The sequence below is a fragment of the Misgurnus anguillicaudatus genome, chromosome 17 (assembly GCF_027580225.2).
Source record: "Misgurnus anguillicaudatus chromosome 17, ASM2758022v2, whole genome shotgun sequence".
In the NCBI taxonomy this organism is placed as follows: domain Eukaryota; kingdom Metazoa; phylum Chordata; class Actinopteri; order Cypriniformes; family Cobitidae; genus Misgurnus; species Misgurnus anguillicaudatus.
In genome coordinates this window covers 30,445,708-30,467,267 of record NC_073353.2, presented here as the reverse complement: position 1 = coordinate 30,467,267, position 21,560 = coordinate 30,445,708, and the positions used below count along the sequence as shown (strand labels likewise).

At 38.1% G+C, this 21,560-nt stretch overlaps 1 protein-coding gene across 1 annotated transcript in view; it reads right to left on the bottom strand.

Moving 5' to 3' along the window:
• Positions 1-21,560, bottom strand: part of pdia5 (protein disulfide isomerase family A, member 5) — an 88,285-nt gene that overhangs the window by 49,542 nt on the left and 17,183 nt on the right. The window contains exons 3-6 of the mRNA XM_055214859.2: positions 17,157-17,244; positions 11,891-11,974; positions 11,728-11,773; positions 3,665-3,757 (exon numbers count right to left, since the gene is read on the bottom strand). Coding sequence (XP_055070834.2) covers positions 3,665-3,757; positions 11,728-11,773; positions 11,891-11,974; positions 17,157-17,244 — 311 coding nt within the window. The remainder of the gene's footprint in view (positions 1-3,664; positions 3,758-11,727; positions 11,774-11,890; positions 11,975-17,156; positions 17,245-21,560) is intronic.

The following is a 21,560-nucleotide window of genomic DNA, read 5'->3' as shown; positions in this document are numbered from 1 at the left end:
GTACTATTTTGTGCTTATCCGGGTTGTTAAAACCGACATGAAAGAAAACAATTACGTATGCTCGCGCGAACTCATCCAGGAGATCACTTCCGGTGCATGCGCAGACCAAGCACAGACGCGGCCGGGCACAAGGGGCAAAAACAACATAAATAGTGTTCGCCTTCTCACACAAACCGCTCGTTTCGTGTCTTGGGCCATCGGTGTGTGCTTGTGATGGGCAGTTGTTTGGTTTGGACTTCTCTGTGCATGCTCTTCGAAGTTACGCCTAGTAAGCGACCACAGACCTGCACTACATGACCGACAGACAACAACGGTCCGACCCAAAAACATCAAAAGTGAAACTACCGCGGAAACCAAGACACCTACATCTTGGATGCCCCTGAGGTAAGCTAAAACGTATAAAAAATGTATTTTAAAGTGAACTATCCTTTTAACTAGGAAGAGTTACTGCGTACCTCTGTCGTCTTGGTGCGTGCACTTAAGAACTGTGGCGTGCGGCGACACTTTGGCAGCACCTAGCTTAGCCCAGTTCACTCAATGGAACAAAACAGAGATGAAGTTAGAAATGACCAAACACATCCACGTTTTCCCTATTTAATACGAGTAGATATACGATCAAATATGGAGGCACAAAACAAAACGTGGCGCTTCCAAAAGTGGGTTTAAAAGGGTAACTATAATCATTATGAGAGGGAGAAGGGGAGCAGATTTTTTAGGCGAGTCGAAGTACTCCCAAAAGTGCTATTACACCATACATTATAGTTACCCTTTTTGACCCCCTTTTGGAGGCGCCATGTTTTGTTTTGTGCCACCATGTTTGATCGTATGTGCTCGTGTTAAATGGGGAAAACAATGTGTTTGGTCATTTCTAGCTTCATCTCTGTTTGGTACCGTTGAGTGAACTGGGCTAAGCTAAATGCTACCAAAGTGTCGCCAAGCGCTACAGTTCTTAAAGGAATAGTCTACTCATTTTTAATATTAAAATATGTTATTACCTTAACTAAGAATTGTTGATACATCCCTCTATCATTTGTGTGTGTGCACGTAAGCGCTGGGGCGCGCTGCGACGCTTCGATGGCGTTTGGCTTGGCCCCATTCATTCAATGGTGCCATTTGGAGATAAAGTTAGAAGTGAACAAAACACATCAACGTTTTTCCTATTTAAGACGAGTAGTTATACAAGCAAGTTTGGTGGTACAAAATAAAACATAGCGCTTTTCTAAGCGGATTTAAAAGAGGAACTATATTTTATGGCGTATTAGCACTTTTGGGAGTACTTCGACTCGCCTGAAAAGTCCGCTCCCCTTCTCACTCTCATAATGGGAGAGGGAGGGTGTTACTGCGCCAAGTCGAAGTACTCCCAAGGGTGCTATTGCGTCATAGAATATAGTTCCTCTTTTAGAAAAGCGCTACGTTTTGTTTTGTACCACCAAACTTGCTTGTATAACTACTCGTCTTAAATAGGAAAAACGTTGATGTGTTTGGTCACTTCTAGCTTTGTCTCTGATTGGTGCCATTGAATGAATGGGGCTAAGCTTGGTGCTGTCGGGGCGTCGCGGCGCGCTCCAGCGCTTGCGTGCACGCACCCAGATGATAGAGGAATGTATCAACAATTCTTGGTTGGGGTGATAGCATATTTTGGTGTTGAAAATGAGTAGACTATTCCTTTAGGTGCACGCACTAAGATGATAGAGGTATGTATTGACTCTTCTTAGTTAAGGTAATAACATGGTTTAATATGACAAAACAATGGAGTATCGCTTTAAGGAGAGTTATTTGTACTATTTTGGCTCTTAAATGGTTCTGTGCATAGTAGAGCTGCACGATAGGTCGCATGCGATACCATGCACATCTCGTCGGTTCCTTGATTAGTAGTGGGTCGCCGTCGGCTGCTTTCGGGTGGAGCTGCATTTGCTGCGCAGAGCCTTGGTTCACTGACAAGCTGGGCCATATCGCATGCATGTCGCAGGCAATACGTCCGCGATAGTAAATGCGAGGTTGCCCCGAATGTCGGTGAGCTACGTCTCTGTGTGGTGAATGCTGCTCCATCTGGGGGCAGCTGATGGCGATTTACTACTAATCAAGGAACCGGCATTACTTACAAGATGCGTGTGACATTCACATGCGACTTATTGTGCAGCCCGAGTGCATAGAGATGTTTGCACGTGTTTTTGTGAGCTGTATATTTTAACATTGGTATTCTAGAATTTTTTTTAAACAGACTGTGTTCTTGTTACCTTGTCCTGCTTCTCTTTCCTTGTCATGTCTGACATTTGATTGGGAATTGAAGACTTTTATTTGAAGTTGTTAAACACAGCTTATAGTGAATTCTTCATGTACAGTTGTTCCTGCAATGAAAATATCTGATACCATTCTCTAAGAATGAGTCTGTGCATAAAGAAGTTTGCATGTGCTTATGTGAGCTGAATATATGTGAGGGTTTTTCTTGTAATGTTTTCATATCTTTGCAAGGAAAAATAAATGCTGAGAGTTTCAATTTTGCAGTTGTGTTGATTTCATTTAAAAAAATCTGGTTTCAGGCAGATATCTAGAACTTCTTGTCAAAGAAAGCAATGAAGTCTAATAAACTCAAAAAGTTAAGTTGTGATGTTGAGGAAAACTTACTATTATGTCAATTAGACTTTGTTAATGGTTGTGAAAACATGAAAAATTAAGTTCAACCAATATGTTTTTAAGTTTACTTAACAAAAAAATCTAATTGCTTATTAATTGATATGGTACGTTGGCCCAATTTACTGCAAGTTATTTCAACAAATACATATAAGTTGAGTTAACTTAACTCCTAATGTTGGCTAAACTTAACTGGGTCAATGCAATAAGATGACTTGACCAAGTCAAGTTGTGTCAACAAATCATTTTTTACAGTGTATAATTTGAGAAAATTACAGTGTTTTTTTAACATTGCATACATTTAAACCTGTTGCTGGGGACTCCTTAATAATATTAGGAAGCTTAGAAATTGGAACTGACTGGCACTTTAAGGTTTAATGAGAATAACATTAAAAAACTTAATATTACTGCATTTAAGACCACAGTCAATTCTGTGCTTCGAAATCTCTAATCTTCGGAGGCAGCATTCAAAGTCAGGAAGGCATCACGTCCAAATTCGATGTTTGGTTTACTTTCTGTCTCCTGAGATACCTTTATCGTCTTGTCCCACAATTCTATGCATGGGTGTGTGGGGGGAATGTGATTGGTCGAGCCTGATCGAGTTTGAAAAAATAAAATGGCGGCCAAGAAAGCGTCTAGAGCACAAATTTTGAGTAAATTATATTTATATTTTCATTTTATGATTGCATTTCTATAAAGAAATTAACATTGTCATTTTCAAATATGGGATTAGTTATCACAAAGGTGCTCTCTGTTTATATTTCATAATGCTTCATATGAAGGCTGTCCGAATGTGTTTCCCGGAGATGCCTTTATGTCGCCAAAGTCATTGACGATGAGGCAGCGAGGCAATAAGTCAACTGCTTTAGTTTACTTTTACACAGACCAGCAGCCCATCTCTTCCTCTAGAGACAGGAAAATGGGCCGGTTCTTCTGTTGTAGATCGCTTGGCTACAGGATTTTGTTCTGTGTGAAGTTCCCACAACTGATAAATACTCATACTGCTGATCTTTGGTGCAGTGGTAATACTTGCCTTTTCTGTCTCAACGTGAACAACGTCTTTAGCCTCAGGGTTCTCCTCCCATAATGGGGCACCTGCAGGGTCTTTCAGGAAAGCCACCATGGACTAAAAGTGATGAGAAGGGATAAAAAATTACTAGCAACTTAAAAAAACATTTACATTTTCACTGTAAAAAACTTTGCTTAACTTTCCCGAAAGAAAATGTCATTACAGCACTTATTTTAAACGAATAATGAATCAATGTAAAATTAGAGGTACAGATCTAATTATATCATTAGAAGAATGTCAAAATACTGGTACTTTAGTCAATACTAAAAAATGATGCTGTCTCTCTACAGTATTGTCAGTAATGACGGTTAAAACAAGCCGGCAGCCATAAAATGGTTGGTGTGCAAATTACGAAAATGACTGTAATCTCCACAAAGAGCAGAAAGATGAGTCATTTGTTTTTAAAAAATGTATACTTTAAGGAATGCTGTACTTCCATTAGGGCTGGGCGATTTGACCTAAAATCAAAACCTCGGTTAATTTAACATTTGACATCGGTTACGATTAATAAACGATTATTTTTTTGCCTCATAGTTCCCTGACAAGGTTGGAAAGTTTAGGGCACACCTTAAATCAGCCTGCAATGCAATTATTCACATTTTTCCCAAAATAACTGCATTACTGAAAAATATTAAATAGACTTAACTCTATGCAGATGTTGCATGTCATTATGTACAATTGATGAAACTTTCAGAATGGGAAGTTATGAACCAAAGAATCATACAACCCCCATTACTAATTATAGACATCAGATACATTCATAATAAGTTGTATCCAGATAGCATATTGTAATGAGATGAGTAGGGCAAAATACATACTTGGACTGTATCCTTTACACGTTTTTTGTATTTAATCCATTTTTTCTTAACTGGGCACTGATGTCTAAGCCATTTATTCTCATCTGTAATGCTTTTGGTGTTAATGTAGACTAGAAGTTCTCCCGTTCTCTCTCTCCGTCATCTCTGAAGTGTCTTATGAAACTCACGCGGGCGCGTCTTTTCGCGGTTTTGAGTGAGTGAGATGTGATGACATTACCCGGGCGCGTCTTTTCGCGGTTTTGAGTGAGTGAGATGTGATGACATTACCCGGGCTGCTTAGAGACCCATCGGTAAATTAAACTGAGCGCGTGTGCGGTAAAAACCCGATCGCGCTTTCCGTATTTTTGTCACAGGTGCCTGCACATTCGCGAGTACTTCTTAAAAAAAAGTACTGTGCTTCTTTTGGGCACTAGATGATCCTGCTGCTCAGTTAAACAGTGTTTGAGTTCTCCTCCATGTTTCGCTGTGCCACTGACAGGACGGGGCGGAGTTACGCAACATCACACGCAGCAGTTTGTTTTTAAAGGGAAAGTATTAACAGGATTAAAAACCGAAATAACCGACATGATAAAATAATGTCGGTTAGAGGTTCTGAATTTCGGTTTCGGTTATTTTTCGTTTAATCGCCCAGCCCTAACTTCCATTTACATTTTTTTACTTTCATCCAAAGCAACTTAAAATAAGAAAGCATTTAACATTCTGTCAGTGAGCTAGCAATACTTAGTGTCATCTACAAAGCAACGTTTACAGGTCGGGCTAGAGCTGAAAACATGAAAAACATGAAAGACAGCGCTTTAAATGTAAATGAGAGTTGACAGTTTGTCAGGTAAATGCAGTTGTTTCTTGAATTTGTAAAAATATTTATCTTTGTAAATAAAGAACCATCTACATTAGCATAGTTGTTTTTACTATTGATGAAAATTTGTATTACAAAACATAAAACCTGGTATTCACTATTCACTAACTAATTTATCTACCAGCCTATTTATTCTGGAAATAAAAAGTTAAGCACTACCATGACTTTAAAGGTTAATGGTGGGGGCTTTAACCTTTTCTGATATACTGGAGGGAAAATGAAGAGCAATATGTGAACAGCAGGTGGATTTAATAAGAACTCTCTATTCTTTCCACACCAGTGGCGCCAGTGAACATTGCCCCATCAGTGACTCATCCTACAGAGTCCAGTTCATTCATTTTTAACATATATTCACATTACGGCTCCTCTCATTCCAAAGCCATTCATCAACGCCTCGTCAGATTTGCCTGTAATTGAGCTAAAAGGCGCATGGGGAATGAAATAGGTGAGAAAAAGGATTGAGAGGCACGTCTGCTTCATCTGCTTATAAACCAAAGGGCCTGCGGCTCTGGTGCTTCAGTGGCTTTAAATAACATTGGATAGTGAGCAGGGTTATTATAGGTTTTTACATTGAACAAATTTAAATATATTGTTTAGTTCAGTTTTAATAATTTGTTAGTTGTTTTGTTGTTTATTTTCATTATTTTATTTTTTCTTTGCAATATTTCATTGTGGTGTTGGTGACAGGGTACATATCAAAACGTCATGTGACCTTAAAATCCAAGCTAAAAAAAATGCTGGTTTATTTTCAACCCAGCGTTGGGTCAAGAAAGGACGAGCCCAGCATCTGGGTTGAAATTAACCTAGAAAATGTTTATATTTGACCCAACAATGGGTTAAAACAGCCCAGCATTTTGGTTTGAAACAACCCAGCATGGGTTAAATTACAACCCAGCGGGCTGGGCTCGTTCATTTTTGACCCAACACTAGGTGGAATTACCCAGCTTTTTTTAAGGTGTAATCTAATAATGCGATAAGGAGCATCAAGTTAAGTTCCATTATTAATTTCACATTGCCATACTTGTTTAGTTTTAAGTTACACTGGGTTTTTTCAACCGTTGGGTTGTAAATTAATTTAACCTTTGATGGGTTGTTTTAAACCATTGTTGGTAAAAATTATATAAACGTTATCTGGGTTAATTTAACCCAATGTCTGGGTTGAAAATAATGTGTATTTATTAAATAATGTATCATACTGTACATTTTGCAGAATGATTTAAAGGCTCCTAATCCCATAATTAGAATATAAGACTTAAGCCTGTATTTTACAGACGTGTTGTGTCCCAATTTGAAGGCTGTGACCTCTGAAGGCTGCATTCTAATGGGGCGTACACAACAAATGCGAATTCAATGATTTGCGCGAGTAGATTACATAAAAAAGTCAATGCAAAGATGTGAATCGAGCAGCGCAAATCAAGGGGCGAATCGAGCGATGTGATTGCGCCTCAAATGCGTCTTCGCGTTTACATACATTTTCATAAGGATAATTAAATCCTGTTAGTAATCTAGAGGGAGGAGTGCGATGCTTCGCGTTTGCGTGTACGCAGCACATGAATAAAGGTTAGTAAGCCCCTTACAATTTAAAGTCTGCTTAAAATGAGACCTCAGAATACAATCTTTCGCCGGGCTTGCTTAGGATAGAACGAATGGATCCTTTACACTGTAAAGTTTACAGCCTAGGCTATCCCGAGATTCAATGCGCGACTGTAACAGCTGAATATAACGTCTGGATATTTTAAAATAAACATTATAAAACGGGCAGTTCTAGTTCTTCATTCTTGTTTGGCGGAAGAGTAATATTTGTACTAATATAATTACAACTTATTTGTGTTTCATTTTATGAAATCCTGCTATGCATATGAAGTAACCGTTTTATAAAAGCAATAAGCCCCGCAAAGCAGTGGGGTTACAGTGCATTTTATAACAGCTAAGGGGGTTTTAGGCATGACGCGAACAACGTCCCTTAGCTGTTATAAAATGCACTGGTAACCCACTGCTTCTTGGGGCTTATTGCTTTATTTAAAACCTTTGTTAACAATAGTGTTGGGCGATATGCCCTATTTTGAGATCGTCCTATCGTCAGCCTGTGAGATCGGCGATACACGATAGTATCGGGGGCGGGGCAGTAGTTTACTAATTTTTTTATTTGTTAATTTTTTACTCATTATAACAAGTCACTTGATGGGTGTAACTGTAAAAACATGCATCTGCGCGCACACACACACACACACACGTGCGCGCACATACATACAAACAATTCAATGCATTTGCTTAGTGCTGTTGCAGAAGGCTACACGTGTCAAGCAGTGTTGCTCTCAGATGAGACTTTTTAAACGCATCGGTCCAGCGGAACGCGATCATATTTTAAACACAATCATATATTAAACACGAGGGATGTATTGCTACAACTCCTTGAATCTTTGAAATGCATATCATAAACAGGATTAATACCTAGTGATCTGACTTTGGACAGAGCGCAGCTCTCTGCACGTACGCGAGAGTAAGAGAGGCGCCAATATGCAGCGGGTCATATTTTAAACAAAAAGTAAAGTTTGTCTCAGCTCGCATGAAACGCATTAAACTGAACAAAGACATAAGGATTACTACTTTAGTTTATGTTTAGACTTCGTACAGACGCGAGAGCGCGTGCACGTGAGACAGAGAGAAGTGCAACTGGTCATGACGTGGGTGCTAGAAGGAGTCCAAGACGTGCGCATTAAGTGCAGGTACGTGCAAGAAGGAATTCTCTCTTTACAAGCCCTCCGCGTAAAGTGAAGCCCACAAACCCTCATGCGAGGAAAAGCACGCATTGTGGATGTTAATGTAAAACTATGATGATAATAATTATAATAGTAACCATTTGCCAACTAGCGTCATGACTATCGCCATGAAAGGCTGCCATTGGCGATATGTCTGAAGATCGTCGATACACGATACTATCGTCTATCGGCACAACCCTAGTTAACAAGTTTCTTGTCAATGTTTTAGTATTATAAGTTATGTTTGTATTAATATTATTATGTGTATGTTGCATATATTTCTAAGATTGATTCATTTAATATACTGTTGGTTAGTTTAATCTACGTCAACGTGTCATATTTTCTAAAATTAGTGGTGCACGATATATCGGCCGCCGATATAATATCGGCCGATATGGTCATTTTTTTACACATCGGCATCGGTCCGATGTCAAAATAGGGCCGATGTGAACAGGCCGATAATCATTCCTGATTTGACGTGTGTGTAGGAGACGTGAGTGTGGGGGCGAGTATGTTTGTTTTTGCACAAGCGCATAAGTTACACATGTGCTGAAGCAGGTTCTGTCGTTTGCCTGGTCGTTCTTCAAAGTGTCTGAAGAAGATCCTCGATTTGCTGTGTGACAGGGGTGTCCAATACGTCGATCGCGATCGCAAAGGCAATGCCGGTAGATTGCACATAATTTAACTGTGTATCCTTATGCTGCTCAATGCCTCCAAGAGTAATTCTGACACACGTAAGTCTTGAGTTGCTGTGCCTTTCTTCTCAAATTTGTTTTTATAAATCTTATGCCTGCCCGCCAGAGCATGTGAGGGGTGCGGTAATATTTCCATCAGAGCGCAGAGCGCATTTCTGAAATTTCCGCTCTGCTCGCTCAATACGCTCAGCACCACTCGCTCATCCCAGAATGCCCTTTGGTAATTTGCTAGTTCGAGAATCTGTAAAAATGGCTAGCAATAAGTTATGGAGTTCAAATATTGTTTTAATGAAGTCGCCAGCCTCACGAAATGAAAGAAATGAAACTAAGATGACAGAATAACTGTAGTGTCGTCTGCATCTAGATGCTGTTTTAAAGATTAAAATTAGGCTACTTTAATCTAACTGATCAACACAAATACAAAGCGCCATAATATAGGCTAACTGATTGCTTACCAGCATTAAAACCACTTAAACTAAGAACCTTTATAGTTCTCCGCTCCGTGGATGAGAAAGCTTCAGCCAAAAACGCATTTAATATTAACTGACTGAACATTGGACTTTTCCCTGGACATTTAGATATTATTTTTTTTCATCAACAGCATGCATGGAACATTATAAACATTGATGATAATCTGCCGACTCGACAGATTCAGCACGTCCTCTATTTTACAGAGAGTTCGCTTAATTAACGGCTTTTCATTCGGTCCGTGTGAGCTAAACATTTTTGTGCTATAATTTGCTCTCGCGGCTATATTTCTAAATATTTTTGACCAAGTAACTCTCGGGATAAAATGTAAGTTGTTTTAGATGGCATTTAAGCTTCTGAAATGATGACAAATCAGTCTGACTAAAATTATATATCCAGATGAATTTAGCCAAAATAATGATTTATTCGTTTTCATACTATATAGATATACGTTAATTTATCTACCAATATACTATTGAAAATGCCATAAATAAATACTCATGGCCTTCTGTATTGCATTCGTTTTGTACATTTACAGGTTCATTAATACTGTCTAATTTTAATTTCTTTAAGACAGAGCTGTGTTCTGTATTTACTGATGCACTGTAAATTTGCACTTAAAAAACCTTCTTGTTAAGAAATTGTTCTTCAATTTATTTTAGTTTTTTCAAATAATATATTTATATAACAGAATAGTTTGTTAATCTTTCTCATAAGGGGAACGAATTATTATAATATTTTGTAATTACTTATTACATTTATTATTACTTAAAATTAGTAAAACATGTGAATGTCGTGGAAACAATTTGTTAATTTTAATTATATCCGGAGCTCCGTATCAGTTAAACTATAATAGCCAACACACAACTGTACATAACTGCGATTTATCAGCTAATACTTTAATTAAATGCAATTATCCAAGAAAACAATTAGGCTTACTAAAAAAAAAAATATCGGAGCGGGATCTGAGCGGGAATTGGTTTATTTGCGAGCGTGAGCGGAAAGTTAATGGAGCGCTTGCTTGGGCGGTGAGCGTTTGAACAGTAGAGCGGAATATTTAGCGGAGAGTCACATGGTCGCTCTGCTTTACTCACATGCTCTGATGGTGGACAGCCCTAAATCCAATGTAGAGATATATGCAGTATAGTCCACGCATTTAAAGTGTTTTTAGCATGTAGAACTTGTCGGCTAAAAGCCTGGACACCACTGTCTTAGAGTAATTGTGAAACACAAAGTCTTTTTGAGTTGCTGTGCTTTTCTTCTCAAATGTGTTTTTATAAATCTTATGCCTGCCCGCTGCAGCTTTGTCGTGTAAACTTCCGAAATTTACCAGGATGCAATCGCATTCTTGCCTTCATGCAGCTGATGCACGCGCCCGGTGTGTGTACGCGCGAACGAGGGAGGAAGAGAGAGAGAGAGAGAGAGAGAGAGAGAGAGAGAGAGAGAGAGAGAGAGAGAGAGAGAGCTGCAGCATTGTGCTGATTTATATGCTTCTGATACTATTGTCATTTTCTTTCTAGTTTGTTTTACTAAACCGTATCTCCGCTATTTTATACAGTACTCGACATGAAATTTTTTTAACTTCTCAAAAAAATAGAGTAATGGTGACAGCCCTAAATTTAATGTAGAGATATATGCAGTATAGTCCACGCATTTAAAGTGTTTTTTTAGCATGTAGATTTTGTCTGCTTTATCATTTTAAAAGTAGATCACCACACAAAAAAGTCTGGACACCCCTGCTGCTGTATGCAATGAGAGTGAGGGCCGGGTGATACGAGGGGGAGTTCGGGACAAATTGTTCAACACAATCAATTTGATCACCCACTTAAAAATAAGCATCCCGAAGCTTACAAAGAAAAAGCTTACATATCAATCAGCTAATTGATGACCTTTTGCACATGGGTAAAGGTGCCCAATCAGTCATTTCTGGGAATAAATTACAAAAGTAAAAAAAATGTTTTGGAAAATAGCTCTTTATTTGATTATCATTAAAATGTGTTTTTTATACAGAGATATCGGCATCGGCAAATATAGGTATCGGCCATAACAGACAAGGGTCATATCGGTTATCGGCATCGGCCAAAATTTTCACATCGGTGCATCACTATGTAAAATAAATAATTTTTCCATATTTATAAGTCAAAAACATCTCTGCTGTGTCCCGATAACAGGCCGAGTGGGCGCATACAGCAGGTGACACAATTATATGGATCCTCTGAATGCTAGACCATCTCATTTCAGTTCTCTTAACGGACTGTGGAGGTTGCAACCTTCAATGGCGGAGTCCTCGCCTTCAAAGGACGCGTCCTTTCAAGCATCCAGAATTTGATTGGGACACGGCTAGGGTCACTGATAGTGTTTCTGAAAGAGGCTACACTCATAAAAAGACTGATTTTGACTACGTTTGACTAAGCAATGACTAAGAAGTTACCTTAAATGTGGCTGGTCTGTTGTATTCGATGTGGAAGGTCCCATCCCTGTAAGCAACACAACACTAAAAGATGAATGCCTAGAGCTGCAGCTTCTCAGTAATAATCCAATATAACCTTCAACAGTCATCTTTACATTGATCTTTTGACAGAGACTGTTCTTACTTGTAATGCAGGACTTCGACTCCTTTGGTTTTCGAGCTGGGGTCTACCTTGACTTTTTTACAGAGTTTACGGCCTTCTGAATCTCTGAGGTAAAAAACACAGAGAAAGATATATAAACTCTCAGTCATATAAAAAGCAGTGTTGAGTTCGGCAAGTTTCAGAATATAAGAACTGGGTCTTTTAATAATGCACTGGATTTTTATACTGAAATGGAGACACTCGACGGGATGCTGAATTGGTAAACCAGGAAGAGAAATTTACTGATTTGTAATTAAAAAAATTCAATATAGCCAACAAAGGATTTTGTTGAATCATGCTCCAATTTAAAACCCTTAGGCTAAAATGTAAGCAATATTTCACTATCTTCCATTAAATTGTGCATTTGTTAAATATAATAAGAAATAAATTCATTTAAATATTAAAAATGTATAACATAATTATCAAATTAATTGCTATGCTTCTGAAAATAATCCAATAGGTTGATATGTTTATGGGTAGTTCATACTTATTTAAATTCAGACTGCTACTTTAAACCATTCTTAGTTTAATATTAAAGGGTGCACAACCCTGCTGTAATGCAAAGAAAAATCCAGAGCAAAGTATACAGCAACCATGTCCGGTACAAAGTCTACAAGCACAATCAATTAACTTCATACTTTTTTGTGCAAACTCTAAAGCAAAAGCAGGCATTAAGTCATAGCAAATTATGCTCAACAAGGATTATAATCACATTATTCTATTATAAACTGAGCCCTCCAGGGGCATTTGTCATGCAAATTGATGCAGCCAAAAACTTGAAGTGATACAATTAATGTCCCGAGACATTAAATAAATTGCTCTTCCAGCAATACACGACCGTTCATGGGAAGCGACAGATGACCACAGCAATAAGCTAATGTAAGGGCCGCTGCTACAGTTTCCTGACGGACAACATGTTCAGCTGTCTTTACTTCAGTCTATTCCATATTGCATAAAAAGAAATTATGAGCATAGATGGAAAAGTTACATTTGTAAAAATAAGGCATTTCAATTACTCAAGGAAAAATTGATGACAGGCCGTTAAATTATTAGAAAAAATACAACTTTATACACTTAAGAAGTTTTGCATTGTATGTGTGAGGTTGTGCACTGTGGAGACACTGTAGCACACACACACATCCAACCAACTTTTTAATTTCATCCATTCAACTGACAAATATATACACTCATCTAAAGGATTATTAGGAACACCATACTAATACTGTGTTTGACCCCCTTTCGCCTTCAGAACTGCCTGTGGCATTGATTCAACAAGGTGCTGAAAGCATTCTTTAGAAATGTTGGCCCATATTGATAGGATAGCATCCTGCAGTTGATGGAGATTATTTTGTGGGATGCACATCCAGGTCACAAAGCTCCCGTTCCACCACATCCCAAAGATGCCCTATTGGGTTGAGATACAGTGAACTCATTGTCATGTTCAAGAAACCAATTTGAAATGATTCGAGCTTTGTGACATGATGCATTATCCTGCTGTAAGTAGCCATCAGAGGATGGGTACATGGTGGTCATATAGGGATGGACATGGTCAGAAACAATGCTCAGGTAGGCCGTGGCATTTAAACGATGCTCAATTGGCACTAAGGGGCCTAAAGTGTGCCAAGAAAACATCCCCCACACCATTACACCATTGCATTAATGAGAAATTAAACAGATGTTCCTAATAATCCTTTAGGTGAGTGTATGTCCCCACTCCTGATTACATACACTGACATATAGCTGTAATCTTGGTTTATAAAATTAAACATCAGACCAGATAACAGCTCAGGAACTTTTAAACTCACAACAAAACCATCCAATTAGATATTCAGTAGCACATTTAAGCATTTATCATCCATTGACAGACACTTGAATCAGACAGTAAGAATGATTGCTCCTTTTAAATCACTTTAGAAGTTAAAGGACTATGGGATCTGCTGCTAATATGAATTTAAGATTCATAATCGTGTAATGTTATTGTGTTACCTTTTACAGTATGTGAAAAATGAGAACCTGATCAAACAGACTATTTATTTAGCAATACCGCAAAGGATCATGTTTCTGGACACTTGTTTGTGCACGGCTTTATAAATATTAGGAGTGTAACAATACAAAAATGCCATGTTTCCGTTCATATGATGTTTTTCTGACACAAATGTGTCTTGAACCTTGGCAAAGGCTGGTCGCCGAAACAATGAATCTGTAACCCTGTACCCCACCCACCATATTTTAAATCAAACCAATGTCATCCATGTGAACACTCAGTAATAGATAACCTTATCTTTGACAAAGAGCCAAACCAAAACAAAGCCCTCTCCTCTCTAGCCTCTATGGATATCAGAACCTGAAAACAAAAAAGACTCACAATAACCCCTTTCCTCTGACATCCCACATACACCTACAAATTTCCTGAAAACCACATCTCCCTATTGACATGACTCTCTTGAACGATAATGAGCATGAAAATGTATTACATAAAGACAAATAGGAGCAGAGAAGACTCAGAACTGATCTAAATGATCAGATCTTCCATGCTAATGGAAATTCAAAGAGATGAAGTTAAATTACATTTCTGACAGCAACCGTCCTCACCCGGCTGCATGAGACGACATCATTAGTGTTAAGCATGGCCCACGTAACGCCTCAAAGGGCGGTCTGAGCGAGGTGTGCAAAGAGGGGCGCCCTGTCTGACAGGTGGGAAGCTCAATTAGATGTGCAGTGCAGCGAACGTGCTGAATCAAGATCGCAAATTGCAAATCTTAAAGTGCAAGCCTCTCAGTAAAACTGGCTTCTTATCTAAACAATATTTGTAAAAATCATGTCACCTTATTTATTCAGTGATAAATGACATTGGATCATTCCGTTTCCAAGATTCTGACATTCCCATTTCGTTGCATACGGACACTGTTCAATCCATGACCCAGTTCTTGTCCACAGAGAAAAAAATATGTAGACTCGTCTCTTCTCAAAGCAGACAGACAGAAACGCTGAGCTGTGCCAGGTGCATGAGCTGAACTGGTATTTTAATTAACGCATTTATTTAAAATTCAATTCAATTTTATTTATATAGCGCTTTTTACAATTTGGTAATTGTATCAAAGCAGCTTTACATTAATAGAAACAGTGAAAAGCACAGAAAATCGACAGATAGCACAACATAATACACGATAGCACAAGCAGCTAAATTTGCTGCGGCTGTGAATCTACATTATAAGCGAGCGTATTACTAATTTAACGTATTGAAGAGGGTGCTAAGTTAAGCCCAAGAAGGCTGCCTCCCCGGGTTTGAAAACCCCCTAGGAGAAATAAACCCCCGGACTTTTTAGCCGGGGAAGTAAAAAAAGTCCTAGGAGGGAAAAACCCTTGGGAGATATATATATATATATATATATATATATATATATATATATATTAGGGCTGTCAAAATTAACGCGTTAATAACGCGTTAACGCAAATTCATTTTAACGCCACTAATTTTATTAACGGAAATTAACGCAACGCGCAATTTCTGTTTGACCCTTGGTCCAGCCCATAGTTGAATGAACAGAGACACAGACAAATGTGACTCTCTCTAAATGAGTAAAAGGTTTTCATAGAAATAAGAACATTAAGCAAATTGTCTACCAAATCCAATGCTCTAAATGCTCGTTGGACATCTGATATGATCTTTATTTATACGTCTGAGAGGTGTAACGTTACCGTCCTCCTAATGCTTAATCTAATACAAAAATGCGTCTCAATTAATTTTGGTTTCGCTTTTATGCATGACTTATAAAATAGACTGCAGGACTTGCTTGATGTTAAAATAGTCATTAAGAGAGATAAAGTTCGGTACCTGATTAATGTTAAAGAGTTATTAAGAGCGACAAGACTCAAAAGCGATCCCCTCACGCTGACTGACTGATATCTGAAGCGCGTGCACACAGACGCGCGAGTGCGCGACCCGGATATATAGACATCTACACAAAATTAAAGTTTTACAAATATCTGTTTTGATAAGAATTCACGCAGGTAGGCTCTATAATGTTATGTTTTAAGTAAATGTTTGGTTAACTGTTGGGTAAAAATATCTGATGTATAACATTATATTAGATCACTTAGATTTTAAGCAGTCTGTCTCAATGTCAATCAAACAAAAGGAAAAAAAGTTGAACATACATTGATGATGTTTTTGCTTTGTGTGTGCTAAATCTATTAGTTTAATCAGTGATTTTAAGGTATTGATGTGATAATATAATGTATGGATGTGGAAATGTTTGTGGTAATTTGACTCTTTCAACTTCAAACACGTGTAGTTCTGTCATATTTTGTTATATTTCAACAAATCATGCATTGTTCTATGTTTTAATAGAGAATGTCAAAATATGAACAACTTTTTTTTTTTAATTTGCTAATTCCGACTCAACTTGCCAGCACAGGTCACAAATGATGCACCAGCAAACAAAAATGGAGAAAGAAAAATCTTCTGAAAGGAAAATTCATATACAAAACAATGGCTGGTGAATCTGTTAAAAATGTAAACAGGCTGTTGTTAACATACATTTCCATAAAGCATCTATATATGTATATATGATTAGAATATTAAAAACCTGAAAAGTGTTAAATTAGGGTAAATTTAGAATGGATAAAAATGTGCGATTAATCGCAGTTAACTCATGAAATCATGCGATTAATCTAGATTAATTTTTTTAATCTATTGACAGCCCTAATATATATATACACATTGCGGATAAGGAGATTAAGCGGGTTCTGCCGGTGGTCGTTGGTCAGGCATCAACTGGGCATCACGTTGAAGAACAGCCAGTAGATCAGAGGTGTGCCGACTTTCACATTTACCGGAACTGGCTTGCATTTGGGTCTTTTGTTTATATCCGTTTAGTACATGCATTCCATAGTAATCAAACTTTTGCCATTGCTAGCATGTTTTGTGACTGATATAAAGCATTGTTATGTATTGTAGTAGTAATTTTTATGCTCAATTTTGTGCATACCATTGCAAATGTGCATGCATATATCCAGTGACGTAATAATTGAGCTTTCCTCTTAAATACACAACCAAGCTATGCCGCCACTAGTTAATATTTCATTAGACAGCTCAACAACTGTTTTAACCAAGGGCTGCTGGCATGTCGAAAAAAACCCGAAACTCTAGACTCCTGGAGTGACACAGAGCTTGTCAAAGTCAACAATCTCAGGAAACCTCAGGCTTAAATAGGAAAGCTACTGTAAATGATCAATTGAAACTTACCCACAATTCACCCAGGCGATGGTGCCCTGACCTTTCACAGCCTGGGCAACATCAGAAAGAAGCTTCAGATAGCCATCTCCAGACGTAGCTGAGGACACAAAAGCACAAATTAGTAAAATTGTAGACTTTGTCATTACTATACAGTAAGTACAATGCAGTGCAAATCTGTATTTACAGTACAGTACGTCTAGCACACATAATTTCCATTTTCAGTCAGTAGAAAATGTGGTTAACACCATGGGCGGAGCGAGGGGGTGGCTTCTGGGGCTCAAGCCCTGAATGTTTTTTCAAAAGCCCCGAATCTTTTTAGCTCTGTAAAATGAATTCATCCAGTACACTAGGTGGCTGCATTTAGCTTTAAACTCTCCGGTCCCCCACTCCACTGAAAACGAATGAGAGATGTGAGTTGAGGGCAAATTAAAGGTGCTCTAAGCGAATTCACGCGTTTTAGACCATAAAACATTTTTTGTTACATGCAGCAAACATCTCCTCACTATCTGCTTGCTGCCAAAAAAACACAGAAAGGAGAAGCAAATTGATCGTTCATTCCAACATCCACAGACCAAAGGTGGGTTGACAAGTTGCTAGGGTCACTATCAAGGAGAGGTTTTACTTTCTACTTAAAAGTATTTTGTCAAGTATTTGTATTTTATCAGTGTTTTTCTTTGGAAAACATACATTCCAAAGCATATTATCATAATTTTTACTCTATTACATTTAATAAATAATAGTTTTTTTGTTATACATGTAATATTTAAGTACACTAACGTACTTTTACTCAAGTTAAAGTACACAATTTTAATGTAATTAGGTATTAAATAAATTTTAATATGCAATATTAAAGAATACACAGTATGATTCTATGCTTTAGAATGTAGTGAAGTAATGTTTTTCCCAAGACAAACAACCTAATAAAGCACAAATGCTTGGAAAATGTAACTAATGTAACTAAGTGTTGTCCACCTCTGCTATCAAGTCCAACTAAATTCAATTTAATCTGATAATAGTCCGTTTTACTGGCATTTTCACAGCAGCCGCTATGAAAACCAGCCATTTTGTTGCACGTTTTGCCACGTCTCTCATGGTCACGTGGAAAAGTGACGTCAATGCATACCCTCTATATTCTGAATCTCCCAACAGTAAACACATTTTCAAAGTGTCTTTGTTATTACAGTGCATTCGTTATTACTGTAGCCTAAGTGTATATTTATAGTTATGTGATGTAAATACTGTTAAATAGCGTCAACTGATATATTATCTGCATGGCTAACGGCTAATGTTAGCGCTCTGATCTAGTCTGTATGCTCTGCTGCACACTGTTGTTGATAACATTATATTTTAAAATACATTTAATTACAGTGAATTAATACTTTGATAAAACCTTGCTCATTGTACATATCCCTTTTTTATAGATGGATGTAAGATTTATTTTTTTATGACGTCAGAAGTAAGAAGGTGAGAATAGTTACTTAGGCAGCTTAGGTTTTGTCCATATGCATTTATACATTGATAGACAGTTATAAAATGTGAATCCTCAATCTTTTACAATTAAAGGAATATTCCATTTTCTCAAAAGAAAAATCCAGACAGTTCACTCACCACCATGTCATCCAAAATGTTGATGTCTTTCTTTGTTCAGTCGAGAAGAACGTTTTTTTTTGTTGAGGAAAACATTGCAGGATTTTTCTCATTTTAATGGACTTTAATAGAGCCCAACATTTAATACTTAACTCAACACTTAACAGTTTTTTTCAACGGAGCCTCAAAGGACCACAAACGATCCCAAACGAGGCACAAGGATGTCATCCAGCGAAACGACCGTCATCCCCGACAAGACAAATAAAAAATATGCACCTCCAAACCACAACCTCCCACCCAGATCCGGTCGTGATGCGCCAGCGCGACCCCACGCAATACCCCATGACGCCAAGAGGTCACAGACAGTGTTTCCCACAGATCTGAAATTTACTTGTGGTGGTAGCTCGTGAAAAGGGCAATCATTATATCCACCGACAAAAAATGGTCTACTATACATGTGACAAAGAACTAATTATGTGTGACACAACACAATACTTTAATTTTTTAAACATTAATATTAATTTCACATTATAGTTCATTAATCTAACCACCCCAAACTTTCTTTGCCATAAACAAAGCTGACACTGTTTGTTAAAGCACCACGAAAACACTTTGTTTTTGCACTGATATATGAAGCAATTTGATGACCCCTTTTATCAAACTCAATATAATACAATACTATGTACAGTATATTAATAGACAGTGCAGGTCTATAGATTATAAATGTGACTGATGTTATAATGTTAATAATTTCTATTAGTTAGGCACTTTTACTGCTTCTGCTTTCTATTTCTCTTTTGCCGATTAAAAAAGCTTAATCCACTCATTATTTCAGATTTAAAAGTCTACTTGCTGTCCCGATGACAGACTTTACATTACAGCTTTGCGTTTTTTATATCCTGAGTCAGCTAGAGCTTTGCTCATTCAGTATTAGCACTGCTTTTTGCTACAATCTCTGTGCAAACTGTTTAGATTTTAGTAAGATATGGTCTATTAATTGTAAGATTATAAAAAAATGGGATAAAGAAAAAATGAAGCGACGCGTGGTCGTGACAAGAGCCAGCTGTTATCGCCAAAGAAACCGGAGGCACGCTGAAACAGCACTCGAGCTTTGCGCTGGCGGCCGTTCTCCAATCGACTCGGGTTTTACACACAATATTAATCAGACTTGGGACCCGAAGTAATGAACTAGGACCGACCCGGACCCGACTGACCATTTAAAATATAAACCCGGAACCGTACGGGTCCCGCGTCCTCAGTGAAGAAAGACCTCTAATGGTAAAACTCTGCTCAAGTTCAGAAACATGAAAGGATACAATGTGACACTGAGGTTGCTTCGCGTCGCACCCAATTCATTGAGAAACAGAGAGCACGTGAACGGACACTCAACGGGAGAGACACAACGTGCTTGCACGCAAAATGAAGCCAACTTGGATGCTATAAACACATATGCATATAAGCATATGCAACCATTTTGGTCGCAGTGTAGTTCCCTGGCTGCTCAGTTACCTCAGTATGTGCTGCAGTTGATCCAGTTTGCCGCGCTGGATGATGAATTTATGACGCGTGCATCATCTTCACGGTCACCCGGCCCCCACCTTTCTATCTCTCGCTCTCTCCAAATCACGGGTCATCCAGTCGAGTTCAGAAAATACAGAAATTCGTAAAGTGATTTTTTTTACCTGGGCGGGTCGCAATTTACCTGGGCGCACCGCCCAAGTAGAGCCTATGTATGGGAAACACTGACAGAGGACGAACGCGAAACTCCGCCCCAGTGTTTACAAGTGTGTTGAAAGAGGACCGTTCCGACGTTGTTGTATGTCAAATGATACTAATTAATGTCTTTGTGTCAGTTTATTGTTTACAATGGTCCGCAAATTTGCGTTTTATATATGTAACACGTGACCTCTCTACGTCACTACGCATTTACGCTAGGTCGCGCCGGACCGGACCCAGACGAAAAGTTCTAGCCCAAAAGAGCATATCCCTTATTCTTGTCAAAAATGACAATCGTTTCGCTAGATTAGACCCTTATGCCTCGTTTGGGATTGTTTATAGTCATTTGAAACTCCGCCGAAAAAAACCGCCATGTGTTGAGCCAAGCGCCAAGTGCTGGTGTCCAATAAAGTCCATCAAAATGAGAAAAACTCCGCAACACCCCCCTCAAAAAACATAATTTCTTCCCGACTGAACAAAGAAAGACATCAACATTTTGGATGATAAATTATCTGGATTTTTCTTTTAAGAAAATGGAACACTCCTTCAAATATCCTTATGTGTGTTAATTGTCAGTGCAAAAAGGGAGAGAGGAGGGTGGAGAGAGATCACAGGCAGAGAGAGTGACAATAAAGAGAATCTTTCTGTGTTCTCTGTATTGATTTTGAAACTGTAACATAACAAATTTTGACAATGACACTTTAACTTCTCTTTTCCAAAATTAGGATAAAAAAATGTTTAAATACTTTTTAAAGCTGCCATAAATGGAGAAAAAATATTAGCAGGGGACCATGCTTTAAAACCCCTTGATTTGGTCTAAGCCCCTATGTCTACAATGTCTGGCTCCACCCCTGGTTAACACCCGGTCATGCATGGAAAAAATCTGTCATATAACGTGAAACCAGCATAATTTTGAAAAATACCTTGATATAAATTTTACAGTCCAGCACTACAGTACTTTCTGCAATATAAAGAATGTATTGTACACTGTAGTTATAAAATACATGAAAACCTTCTACATTTGAGGCAAAAAATAAATAATGCTGTATTGTATCCCACAATGCAGTGTGCTCTACTTGACCTTCCAATTCATTTTTTTTTAAGCATGAT